At 49.7% G+C, this 14120-nt stretch overlaps 1 protein-coding gene across 6 annotated transcripts in view; it reads left to right on the forward strand.

Annotated features, from left to right (window-relative positions):
- The window catches only part of TRPM4 (transient receptor potential cation channel subfamily M member 4), a 369304-nt gene that overhangs the window by 341327 nt on the left and 13857 nt on the right, over nt 1–14120 (forward strand). For all 6 annotated transcript variants that reach the window (XM_078655174.1, XM_078655175.1, XM_078655172.1 and 3 more), the window contains exon 24: nt 12254–12347. In XM_078655174.1, coding sequence (XP_078511300.1) covers nt 12254–12347 — 94 coding nt within the window. The remainder of the gene's footprint in view (nt 1–12253; nt 12348–14120) is intronic.

A 14120-nucleotide genomic window follows, 5' to 3' on the forward strand; every position in this document is an offset into this window, starting at 1 on the left:
CTGGCCGTAGCGGACACTGGGCGTTTTCCCGGTGGGTCACCAGGGATGGTGCCAGGTTTGGGCCTCTGGGGGGCCGATTTAGTTACCGTGGCTTGGCAATATCGGCGCCCTGTAACAAAATCGTCTGAAACCGGCCCTAGCAAATGGCTCAGCTGCAACCCCCCCCCAATAACGGGAGCCGGCAGAGCAGTTTGCAGGGCCAGTTTCATTGCCTAGTCTGGCCCAGATGATGGTGCAGTACTTATGGATGGCCATTAGTAGCCCTTAGCAGTTAAAATGGACAAAAACGTGCAGGACCCAGAAGGTATTGGATGGGTTTTAGAAGCGCATGATGAAGCAGGTTTGCTTTTGTGCAGGTGGCTAGTCCAGCATGTTAAACACTACGGCAGATAAATACTCTGTGTCTGGACTCAGAAATGGCTGCCTGTCCAGCCCCACCATGGCTCTGCCCCAGCCCGGCCTTCCTCCGACATTGATGCTCACATTGTGTCTCGGACACCACACTGCTGCAGTTCGACTGCAGTCATTGTTACTACCTGCTTTAGTTCAGCCAAGCTCAGCGTGCACAGGTAGTCATGGTGCTAAAAATGCATGATAATGCATTTTAATGCGATCATATGGACTGCCACATTAAAATGTGTTTAGTCGAATGCCTGATGCGTGGTACTTGGTGGGGCTGCGCTCTGAGAAACACTCAGACTATAACTTGTTGTAAGCTAGTCCTGGGAAATAGGAGAGTACTCCTTAGATACACTAGATCCCGGGTAGGGGGAACAGACCCTTTCATTTTTATTTTTGCTGTATCTCAATCGAGTGTCTTAGCAGTCCAGTTTCTAGGTCAGTCGCGGCTGCTCCCGGGAATCAGCAGTGAGGCGGGGAGGGAGAAAATAGGGGAGTAAGGGCACTTAAAAAAAATACGTGCCGGCCTACTGGAAATCCTCCGCCTCTCTTGCGCCCTCTTCCTGGCTTCTCTGCAAAGGAAGCAGGAAGCACTGGCTTCCAGCCTCCCAATAGCCATTGGTACGAGCGCCGTGGTATGGGAGTCTGGGCATGTTCTCCTCGTAGGCTGTAATGAGCCTGCATGGACAACATGCAAAGTACGCATGGATGTTTGGCCGGCCCCAGAGCCGGTCAAACATTCAAGCGCTCTTACATAGTGCCCACCCCATCTCCCCTGCTCTGAGAGCAGAGCAGATCTGCCACGCCCGCCGAGATGCTGTAGCAAGAAAAATACAATGATAATAACGAATAGTTTCTTACCTGTCGGTGTAGTTTTGCAGCTTGAAGATCTTTCTGGATTCACTATGCTGTGCATTATTCCGCGGTCTAGTGGTTGGGTCCGGAATCGTAATCTTTTCTTTCTTTATTTTTGTTTTTGTAGCCCAGGTGGGCGTCGACGTCCCACCTTTTGGTGTACTTCCTGTGACGTCGGCACGCTTCCTGTGGAAGCTCCCACCTTTAGGCACCATCTTCGGATTCTTTTTTCTTGTTTTTGTGTTCTGTTTGTGAATCCTTTGGCAATGTTTTCTAGTTTTCTCTTCAAGTAAATGATTTTCCCGCCTTGTCTTTTAAGGTGTCTGTTTGTATATTGTCCTTTTTATTTCCACCTCCTTCTCTGCCTCATCTTTCTGGTGGAGGTGGGTGGGTTCACTAGTGAATCCAGAAAGATCCTCAAGCTGCAAAACTACACCGACAGGTAAGAAACTATTCGTTTTGCAGCGTGAATCTTTCTGGATTCACTATGCTGTGCATAGACTTTGTAGCGGTTTGTTATGTTTGTGGCAGCTGGGTGGAAGATGAGCTTTGGTTGTTGAATATATGTTAAAGCACCTTCTGTCCTACTTGTGCTTCCTTGTTCATTTGTATATCCACACAGTAGTGCTTAGTGAACGTGTGCACTGAAGCCCATGTTGCCGCCAGGCATATGTCTTGAATGGGTGTGTTAGCCAGGAAGGCTATTGTTGCTCCATTTTTCCTGGTAGAGTGGGCTCGTGCCCCCTCTGCTAGTTCTTGACCTGCCTGTTTGTGGCAGAATTGTATAGTTTGTGCGATCCATCGTGCGATGGTTCCCTTTGTTACTGATCTACCCAGGAAACTGCTTGCGAAGGACACAAAGAACTGCTTTGTTTTCCTGTGCTCCTTCGTTTTTTCCATGTAATGCATTACTGCTCTTCTAGCGTCCAGAGTGCTTTGCCCTCGCTTGTGGATGTTTCTGAAAGAAGCTCGGTATTTGTACTGTCTGGTTGATGTGGAACTTTGAAACCACCTTTGGCATAAAGTGTGGGTCAGTTCTCATTACCACCCTATCATTGTGTATTTGCATTTGCAGTGTTAGCGCTTGCAGCTCGCTTACCCTGAGCAGTGAGGTGATTGCCACCAGAAAGGCTGTCTTCATTGTTAGCATTTGTAGGGAGGCCTTATGGATGGGTTCAAAGGGCGCTATCATAGGCTCTGTTAGGACTAAATTAATGTTCCATGCCGGTGGCGGCATCCTCTTAGGTGGTGCGATCCTTTTTGCTCCTTCCATGAATCTCTTTACTACTTGCGATGTAAAGAAGCTCTTTCCTGTCTCTCCTCTTGTGTGGGCTACTATCGCTGCGAGGATTAACTTAGTTTTGCTTTCAGCAGGTGCGTGAGGTATCTTAGCACCGTTGATTCCCTTGTCCTCTTCTTGTGTAGTTTCTTCTTGCTGCACCATTGTGTGAACCTCTTCCATTTTGCCACATAGCACCTTCGTGTGGTAGGTCTCCTTGCCTCTCGTAGCACCCGCAGGGTGCTCTCAGGTAACCTTCGGTATGCAAACTCTGTCTTCAGGAGCGATGCCACTAGGCTGAGGCTCTCTGGCTCTGGGTGTAGTACTTCTCCGTTTTGCATGGAGAGTAAGTCTTTTCTTTTCCTGAACTTGTGGAGTGGTCCCTGCGCCAATTCCATTATTTGTGAGTACCAGGTCTGCCTTGCCCACTGTGGTGCCAGCAAGATCAGTGTCATGTTGCTGGTTCTGCACTTGTTGAGCACCCTGTGTATCAGTGGTATCAGGGTAAAAGCGTAGGCAAATGTTTTCGACCAGATTATCCAGAGTGCATTCCCCTGGGACTGTTACCTGGTTGCCTGGATGTGAAGTAGCGGCATTTTGCATTCTGGTGTGTTGCAAATAGGTCTATCGTCGGTGTTCCCCACCTCCTGAATAGCCTTTGCGTTTCCTGTGCATTGAGCTCTCGTGGGATGCTGAAGTCTGTCTGCTGAGCCAGTCTGCTTCCACATTGTCCTTCCCTGGTAGGTGTATGGCTAGCAGGTCTATTTTGAGTGGGATGGCCCATCTCCATATTTCCTGCGCTAGGTTGGATAGTGCGACTGATTGTGTTCCTCACTGTTTGTTGATGTAGAACATCATTATTGTGTTGTCTGTTTGTATCAACACTCTCTGGTTGTACATTTGTTTCTGGAATGCCTTCATGGCGAAAAACACGGTCTTCAGTTCCAGGTAGTTGATGTGTCTGACCACATGTGCTGGAGACCACAGACCCCTCACTTTGAGTTTGTTCATGTGTGTTCCCCATCCCATCTGGGATGCATCTGTGGTGATGGTCACCGTTGGGGTTGGTGGTGTTAAAGGCTTCCCTTTTATTATGTTCTCCCTGTTCCACCACGTAATCTCCTCCTGCACTGCGTGCGTTACAACCACTAGATCTTCCCAACTTCCTGTAGCTTGTGACCATTGTTGTTACAGCCATTCCTGGAATGGTCTCATGTGGAGCCGTATATTGGGGACCAGGTGTATGCTGGATGCCATCATCCCCTTGATCTTGCTCGCTGTCCTCACTGTCAGAGCTCGCCCCTTCTGGTAGTGGCGTGTCTCCTTCAGCAGGGCCAGTGTTCTCTTGTCACTGGGGAAGACCTTGCGCTGTATGGTGTTGATCTGTGCACCCAGGAAGATCTTCACTTGCTCTGGTTCCATTGAGGATTTCCCCCAGTGTATGGCGAATCCCAGGTCTGTCAGTGTTTGTTACCCGCTGTGCGTGTTCCTTGCACGTCCTGTGTGAACTTACTTTTATTAGCCAGTCGTCGAGGTAAGGGTATACATGAATCCCTTCCCTGCGCAGGTATGCTGCCACGGCTGTGAGACATTTGGTGAACACCCTTGGTGCGGACTTTAGTCCGAAGGCTAGGGCTGTGAACTGGTAGTGTTCTTTGTTGATGGTAAATCTTAGTAGATGTTTGTGCTGCCTGTTCATAGGAATGTGCAGGTAGGCATCTTTGAGGTCTACGGTGGACATGAAGTCTCCGTCCCTTATCTGAGGATATTACCTCTTGTAGGGATGTCATTTTGAACTTTTGTGTCTTTATGTATTTGTTTAGGAACCTTAGATACAGGATGGGTCTTAGCGTTTCGTCCACTTTTGGTACTAGGAAATAGTTTGAGTACACTCCCTTGTTCCTTTATCTGAATGGAACTGCCTCGATCGCCTCCTTTCGGAGGAGTTATTTTGATTCCTCTAGGAGTAGTGCTAGTTCTTTTTCTGAATGCGCCTTCCTTTTTGGTTTTCTGTTTGGTGGTTTCTTTTCCAGTTCTATGCAGTATCCGAACTGTATGATGTTGAGTATCCATTTGGCTGTAGTTATCTTCTTCCACTCCTGGAAGAAGTGTTTTAGCCTGCCTCCTACTGGTGTTACATGTTCGTCGATGTTTGGTCCGTGTAACCCCCTCTTTTTGACCTTGTCACGTTCCCGGCTGGTTTCCTCCCCTTCTGTTTGGTCTCCGTGTCGGGGTACCTCTTCTCATCCCTCTGAATTGTAAGGCCCCCATGGACCTTGCAGTTTCATTTTCTTTCTTGAGCTGGGTGAGTTTCTCATCCACCGGTGCCCCAAACAGTGTCTCTCCATTGAAAGGAGTGCTCAGAATGTTGTTCTGTACTTCCGGGTTGAAGCCTGAGATTTTGCAGCGTGAATCTTTCTGGATTCACTATGCTGTGCATTATTCCGCGGTCTTGTGGTTGGGTCCGGATTCGTAGTCTTTTCTTTGTTTTTTTTTTTTTTCTTTCTCTTTGCCCAGGTGGGCGTCGGCGTCACACCCCCTTTGGGTGTATTTCCGGTGACGTCGGCATGCTTCCTGCGGAAGCTCCCACTCTTGGGCGCCATCTTCAGATTCTTTTTTTCCGCGGTCGGGTCTGGATCGTTCCCGTTTGGGCTCCAGACATTTTTGGAGAAAGAAGAAAGAAAATACAGAAAAGACGAGGAGAAGTCATCTGAAGACTCCAGGGGACTTCACCGACGAAAGACAAGCAAAGATAAGGCGTTTTCCATCCAGATCTTCGACGACCGTCGACGAACACGCGACCAGAGAGGCCCTGGACGCTCGAGGATGGACAACACGCCGTTCAAGTTCTGCCGTAACTGCCACCACAAGTACGCGCAGAAGGACCAGCACCCGGTATGCAACCTTTGCCTACCGGTGGACCACGAAAGCGGAGACTGCAACGCCTGTTCCGCCTTCACCCCGAAGACCCTTCGTGTGAGAGAGAGGCAGAGGGTAGCACACGCCGCCCTGCAGGGGAAGGCCCCGACCCCGTCGCTCTACGAGCTGGGGATGTCCTCCGAGGAAGAAGACAACGCTGCCGCCGAAGACGACAGCTACACGGTCGTAGAGACCGATTACACGAAGACTTCTGACAAGGTAGGAGACTCTTCGGCCCCCAAGAACCCGAGAGACTCTGAGTCTCGAAAAATCGAGGGCAAGACCCCGAAAGCGCCGACGCCAAAAAAGGCGGCGTCCGCGACTACTCCCAGGCCCAGCGGATCCTCAGAGAAGGAGTCCCCGGCGCCGAGAGCTGCTGATCAGCAGAAGACGTCGAAAATCGTCCCCGAAAAGGATCGATCGACGAGGGAGAAAGACCCGAAACTGTCGACGACGACCAGAGACCCGATATCCGGTTCGACGTCGAAAACTTCGACTCCGAGAGGCACGGCGACGAGCCATCCGTCGAAGAGAGCGGCGGAACCATCCGACGCGGAACACGCGGCCGAGATGGAAAAGAAAAGAAGGCGCCTCGAGGCAGAAATGGAGAACTTCATGCAGCGGAAAAAAGATTTCGACGCAAGGATGAAGGCCTTCACGATCCCTCACAAGACCAAGCCACCAGTGCTGGAGGCGGTCGAGGAGGAAGAAGAAGAGGTCGCCGAAGTCACCGAGCAAGACCAGGACGTCGAGGTGTTCGACGACCAGGAGGAGTACGAGAATCCCCACGAGAGCTACAGCTATGGGGAGGAAGATGAGGGCAGGACAGACACAGAGTCGGCGCCCTATGACCTTCAGGAGGTAGATTACATCGATGTCGACACCGACAGCCCGGAGGAGGTGGTCGACACCTACCCCTCGAGGCCCTCGCCGCCGGACGACATCGGGGCCTACAACGCGGTGATACAATCTGCCGCAGCAGCTTTCAAGCTCAAGCTCGACGAAGAGAAGCAGAAAGCAGACTTCCTTCTGGAAACATTGCTCCCAACACAAACGAGGAGCCAGTTCCTCCCGATGCTCGAGAGCGTCTTGGCTCAGGGGAAGGAAGCTTTCAGGGAGCCCGCAACATGCAAGGCAGTAACTCCCAGAACTGAGAAGAAGTACAAGCATGCCGCAAAGGACCCGGCCTACATTCAGGGCACGGTCTCCGCAGACTCCATTATCACGGCCACAGCAAGGAGGAGGGCTAACGTACCCACTACCTCGGGCCCGCCACCGGATAAAGAGAGCAAAAGGATGGATCTGGTGGGCAGAAGGATCGAACGGAATGCCGCGACCCACTGGCGCATGGCTAATTCCAACGCCCTGGTAAACAGACACATGTACCAAATCATGGAGGGACTGGGGCAGTTGGTGAAGGACTTGCCCCAGGATGCCAAGCAGAAAGCCGAAAAGCTAATTGAAGAGGGGAAGAATGCTGCAAATTCTTGCCTTAAGACGGCCCTGGATGGGGCAGACACCGCCAGCAGGCTCATGATGATGGGCGTCACGGAAAGGAGACACGCCTGGCTCAGGATATCCGGTTTCAAACCGGAGGTGCAACACAGCATCCTGAACACACCATTCAACGGCAGTACGCTTTTCGGACAAACAGTTGATGAGCAACTCAGCCAACTTAAGAAGGATAGCGAAACAGCAAGATCCATGGGAGCATTGCAGTTCAGAGGGAACAAGAGGGGCACCCCGTCACGGAGGCCCGGCGGAAGAGGCGGAAACCAGCCAGGTACATCACACCAGGCTTTCCAGCAAACGCACCAGGCAGACTCGCAGGGTCAGCAGGGCCATCAGAAACAGCCCTGGCAGTACCAACAAAGAGGCCAGTCCTTTCGAGGGAGAAATGGACGGGGACAAAATAGAAGAGGGGGCCAGCAGCCCACCTCCAAGTGACTTCAAAAAAATCCGTGTGCCCACCCACAAAAAAGATCCCAGGGGGCAGCACGTACAGATGGGTCAAGACAAACTAGACACCTACGACCACAGGACACCAGTGGGAGGAAGATTAAGATTCCACCTCCAGGAGTGGAGAGGAATCACATCAGACAAATGGATCCTCAACATTATCCAATTCGGATACTGCATAGAGTTGGAGGCGAGGCCAACAAGCAGAAAACCAAGAAGAAAGCCGCTAGCAAGCAAGCAGCTGCAGTGCCTTCAGGAAGAAGCAAAAGAACTCCTGCAGAAGCAGGCCATAGAAAGGGTACCCTTCAAGGAAAGAAACACAGGAGTATACTCAACATACTTCCTGGTACCAAAAGTAGACGAGACAATGAGGCCCATTCTCGATTTACGGTTCGTGAACAAATTCATAAGAACGCAAAAATTCAAAATGACCTCCCTGCAAGAGGTGCTCCCACAGTTGCAGACCGGGGACTTCATGGTCACTATAGACCTCAAAGACGCATACCTGCACATCCCAATGAACAGGAAGCACAAGCACATGCTCAGGTTCACCGTCGGAGAAAGCCACTACCAGTTCACGACACTGGCCTTCGGTCTAAAATCGGCACCAAGAGTTTTCACAAAGTGCCTCGCAGCAGTCGCAGCGCACCTAAGAAGGCAGGGAATACATGTATACCCTTACCTGGACGACTGGCTGGTGAAAGCAAACTCATACCAGAAATGCAAGCTGCACGCACATACAGTGACCAGCACGCTCATAAACCTGGGGTTCTCCATCCATTGGAAGAAATCATCAATGGAGCCGGAACAAGTGAAGATCTTCCTGGGAGCACAGATCAACACCTTACAGGGCAAGGTGTTCCCCAGCGAGAAGAGGGCGAGGGCGCTGGTGAAGGAAACTCGCCTCTACCGGAAGGGACAAGCTCGGACAGTGAGGACGGCGAGCAAGATCATGGGGATGATGGCATCATGCATCCACCTGGTACCGAATGTACGACTCCACATGAGACCCATTCAAGAATGGCTACAGGAGCAATGGTCACAAGCTACAGGCAGTTGGGAGGATCTAGTGGTTGTAACGCACGCAGTGCAGAAGGAGATGACATGGTGGACCATGGAGAACATAGCAAGGGGAAAGCCTCTAACGCCCCCAACGCCAACAGTGACCATCACCACAGACGCATCCCTGAAGGGATGGGGCGCTCACATGGAGGAGCTCAAGGTGAGGGGACTGTGGACACCGACGGATGCCACAAAGCACATCAATTACTTAGAATTGAAGACAATCTTCCTTGCACTGAAGGCCTTTCAAACAAGACTGTACAAGCACAGGGTATTGATACAAACAGACAACACCACTGCGATGTTCTACATCAACAAGCAGGGGGGCACACAGTCCGCACCGCTTTCAACGCTGGCGCAGGAGATATGGAGATGGGCCATCCCTCTCAAGATAGACCTGCTAGCCATACACCTACCAGGGAAGGACAACATACAAGCCGATTGGCTCAGCAGGCAGACATCGGCATCCCACGAGTGGGAGCTCAATGCTCAGGAGACAAGATACCTGTTCGACAGGTGGGGGACACCATCGGTGGACCTGTTTGCCACACGCCAGAATGCAAAATGCCAAAACTTCGCATCCAGGCAGCCCGAGGAGGGGACACTGGGGAATGCCCTATGGATAGATTGGTCAAGGACATTTGCCTACGCCTTTCCCCCGATACCACTGATGCACAGAGTACTGAGCAAGTGCAGAGCGAGCAACATGACACTGATACTGGTCGCACCGCAGTGGGCGAGGCAGACCTGGTACTCGCAGATCATGGAGATGACACAGTGTGCACCCCACAGATTCAGCAGGAGGAAAGATCTACTGTCCATGCAGAACGGAGAGGTACTGCATCCAGAGCCAGAGAGCATGAGCCTAGTAGCGTGGCTCCTGAGGACATAGAGTTCGCACATTTGAGACTACCAGAAAGCACCCTGAGGGTACTTCGGGAGGCACGAAGGCCCAGCACTCGAAAGTGCTACGTTGCGAAATGGAAAAGATTCACAATATGGTGCAGACAGGAAAGACTCCACAATAAGATGAAGAGGGACTCCACAGTGCTAAGGTACCTGACGCACTTACTGGAGAAGAACCTTAGCTCATCCTCGTTAAGAGTTCACTTGGCAGCGATAGTAGCCTACACAAGGGGAGAAACGTGCAGGAGCTTCTTCACATCACAGGTGGTGAAGAGATTCCTAGAAGGAGCGAAAAGGATCGCACCACCCAAGCGGGTGCCGCCACCTGCATGGAACTTGAACACAGTCCTAACGGAACTCATGAAAGAGCCCTTTGAACCACTTCACAAGGCCTCCCTAAAGATGCTAACTATGAAAACAGCCTTCCTGGTTGCGATAACGTCCTTACGCAGAGTAAGCGAGCTTCAAGCGCTGACGCTACAAGAACCATACATACAAATACACAACGATAGAGTTGTGATGAGGACTGACCCACACTTCATGCCGAAGGTGGTATCCAATTTTCACATGAACCAGTCTATACAGATACCGAGTTTTTTCCAAAAACCCACAACCAGCGCAGAGAGAGCTCTGCACACCCTGGACGCCAGAAGGGCAGTCATGCACTACATTGAAAGGACAAAGGGGCACAGGAAAACGAAACAGTTTTTTGTGTCCTTCGCAAACAGCTTCATGGGCAAAGCAGTAACCAAAAGGACCATTGCACGATGGATCGCACAAACAATCCAACTCTGCCACAAACGGGCAGGACAGGAACTGGCTGAGGGGACACGTGCCCACTCCACCAGGAAGAAGGGCGCTACAATAGCCTTCCTGGCTAACACACCCATAGAGGACATATGCCTGGCGGCAACATGGGCTTCGGTGCACACGTTCACGAAGCACTACTGTGTGGACATACAAATGAACAAGGAAGCTCAAGTGGGACAGAAGGTGCTACAGCACATATTCAACACCCAACGCTCATCTTCCACCCAGCCGCCACAGAGATGAGAAACCGCTACAAAATCTATGCACAGCATAGTGAATCCAGAAAGATTCACGCTGCAAAACGAATAGTTTTCTTACCTGTCGGTGTAGTTTTGCAGCTTGAAGATCTTTCTGGATTCACTAGCGAACCCACCCACCTCCGCCAGAAAGATGAGGCTGGAGAGAGAAGAGGTGGTTAACTAAGAATAGACTTTGAAAATACAAAGCGGTAAATACAAACTAAGAAGAACATTGCCATTACTTCGGAAACGAAAGAAACACGGAAAAAAAGAACCCGAAGATGGCGCCCAAGAGTGGGAGCTTCCGCAGGAAGCATGCCGACGTCACCGGAAATACACCCAAAGGGGGTGTGACGCCGACGCCCACCTGGGCAAAGAGAAAGAAAAAAAAAAAAAACAAAGAAAAGACTACGAATCCGGACCCAACCACAAGACCGCGGAATAATGCACAGCATAGTGAATCCAGAAAGATCTTCAAGCTGCAAAACTACACCGACAGGTAAGAAAACTATTCGTTCTGAGCCAGGCATTCCTTCTTTCTGTGATTCCTATCATCATAAGTCTGCTGGATGTGTTCGCCCCATCCAAGGCTGTTTTCAGGCAAGCATTTTGCTATATTTTCCCTTTCTCCACCAGGTGTGATGCCCTTTGCTGGTATTCATCGGGGAGGTGCTTGAGCAGTTGTCCCATCTCGTCCCAATGCTGGTACTGGTGTCTGTTCAGTAGGGTATTGGAGTTCGCCATGCGCCAGTGTACTGCTGCATTTCTCTCTATTTTTCCCCCAGTTAGGTCCATCCTCCTACTTTCTTTGTCTGGTGGTGGGCCTGATGTTGTTGGGACGTTTGCCCTCTTCCTGGCTGTTGCCACAATAATGGAGTCCGCCGTCACGGATACCTGGATGTAGGGAGGATCCTGAGAGGAGTGTTTGTATTTTTTCTCCGTCCTAGGTGTGACAGACCTGCAGGTTTACCATCTTACCCTTGCAAAAAAATACTTTGTACTGCAAAGTATAGTCTGTTCAATAGTTAGTTCTAAATTGATCAGAACTGCCAATGGTTGCTTATCTACACCAATGGGGGTCCATGCTACAGGATGCACTGAGGCGAAGTTTGCTTGGGCATTCAGGTGATTACAAATCAGGGGATTACAAACAAAAACTGGGGGGGGACACTGTGCCAATATTCTGACAATAAGCATTATTTAGCAGAATACAAGCCAATGGGAATATGCAAAACGTATTCTGATGGCAATTTCTACTTATAACTGAATTGGATAGGGTTATAGTTCAAACCACCTCACTCATTACCAAAAACGGTTGCTGGTACACCCTAAATATGTACAGTACAACAATAGGGTATACTCCGCCATGCAGTGGGATAACTGCATGTCGAGATGGCAGGTGTTCAATAATGCCATCTAACAAAGACAATGTTCAAACAATCAACAAAGAATAATATACATTTAAAATAATTAGGTACTTCTAACTGCTATATATTGTAATTTTCATTTTGAAAGGAAAATCAAAACCTCTGAGAACCAGCAGGTTTAAAACATGCAGGATGTGTTCCCTAATAAACAAGAAATTTCCTCATCCGAAAAGAATTTCAGTTCTCTATTGAGGAATCCAACAACTAACTTTAGAATAAAGTCGGGTTGCAAGTTGCACTGTCATTAATGGATAAAACATATTTACCAGTGGGTGCTCTGCACACATCCATATCCACACCCATCAGGTACCATAATGAGTAACAGGATATAAACCGGTGCAAGGCTCAGAAAAGTATGCAGTGAACTGACTCCATTTATACTCTGTCTTCTCTTGCAGTTGGACTACTGCACCAGCGCCCTGTCCTGGATGGTGGAGACCCTGTCACAGAGTGATCTGGCTAAAGGTGGCCAGGTGCCAACCTTTAAGAAAGGTAAGAGTGAATGTGAGCGGTGCGATTTGCACCTCTTCCTGCTTTTTTCCAATGAGCTCGTTTTTTATGTACCTTCTCACCCCCCGGCCCCCCACCCACCCCACCACCCCCGCCTTACCCCGGGTGCAAGCATCTAGCTGGTACCCCGAAATTAATATATTGACCTCAGGGAAGGATCCAAGGAATTGTAAAAATGTTTTTTATAATTTGGCATTGAGGAGTGGGTGAGCATATTATTATATGTATCAGGCTGTCTAACTCACTACTGTGCATACTGCTCATATACTACTTTGGTTTCAACTCTTTTGTTGTACTACTGTGTTGCTGTGAACATACAAATAAAATAAAAAAAAATAAAAAAAGAGGAGTGGGTGAGCATGGTGTAAGACTGCATCTCAGGTTGTAGATAGGGCACCTCTTAGCTGTAGGGGAGGAGGGTAGTGCGTTTAGGAGGCAGTGTTGCCTGCAGAAGGCGAATCAAGGGGGGTAACATGTCTTCTGGAGAGGACGGGGTGACACCAGCACATGTTGGTGAGGAAGAGGTTATAGCTGCTGGGGATGGGGCAGTGCTTTTGAGGAGGAAGGCTTTGGCAGCCCCCTTCTTGCAGGAGCTGATGTGTGTGCCTGGCCATGTGTCTCTAGAAGGAACCATGTCTACAGTACATAGGTTAATGGGGGTGGCACTTCGTCTTTATGGAGTGTGAGAGATGACCTCTTCTGGAGATGAAGGATTGGCATATGGGCATTCAGATGTAGAAAGTCACCATTTGTGAACTACAGGGGCTGAAGGGGTGGGGTTCTAGCTTTCTGTTGTGGCAAGACCAGTGGCATAGCTAGGGGGGCAGTGGGGGCGGTCTGCCCCAGGCGGCACTAGTTTGGGGACGGCGGCCTTGCGATACTGGTGGCCCATGGCGGCGGCCGCCTTTAGAATATATTTGGGGACACTCACTGACACTACTGTCAATCACTTGCAGTAGTGTCCGTGTTCCCAAATATATTATAACGGCGGCCGCCACCACGGCAGGTAGCGGGGTGGGGGTGCTGGGTAAAAAGTACGGCGAGCACTTAAGAGATCTGAAAGGTGTATCATGAAGTCCCACTGCCCTAGCTGTTGTCCAATACATTACAGGCTGTGCTGCGCGCGTGCTGCACACTAAGTATATTCTTCAATTTCTACCAAGTTTTGGCTTAAAAAAGATGAAACCATAAACCAAATCATAAGACAGCAAAATGTACTCCTTGAGAATTACTTTATTGTCGTTTTTTTTAGGACATTGACCGGGCTGTTTCTCAGCCTTCACTTTTGTCAGAGTGGCAAATGAAGCTCCCATGGCCTCATGTATTTTCTCTGGAGCCCAATAGAGTCAACCGTGTAGCTTGGCTCTATCCTGACAAAAAGCTCCAGCTGATTATTGATATACATGTTCTGTCTGGTGCAGTGCTTGTAAGGGACTCTCATAACTGCCGCAGAGCATTGCCTGGCTGTGAACAAGGAAGACCTCATTCCCTCCTGCTGCCATAATATAAGGGTCAGTGGCTGAACCATCTCGGAATTGATTTGTTATAAGAGATGTGTATAGGATTGTCCTACAGTGTAGATTTTCACCCAACCTGTTAATGCAAAAATACACAACACATTTCATACGGAGGGCATGGGGATTAATGAGCCACCATTTGTCATCAACCGTTCAGCTGTTGCGTTATCATTTTTATACACTTTTGTTTAGTATTTTAGAAACCGAGATGGTGCAGATAAGCCAGGGTTCTGCCAAC

The sequence above is a fragment of the Lissotriton helveticus genome, chromosome 7, assembly GCF_964261635.1.
Source record: "Lissotriton helveticus chromosome 7, aLisHel1.1, whole genome shotgun sequence".
Lineage (NCBI taxonomy): Eukaryota > Metazoa > Chordata > Amphibia > Caudata > Salamandridae > Lissotriton > Lissotriton helveticus.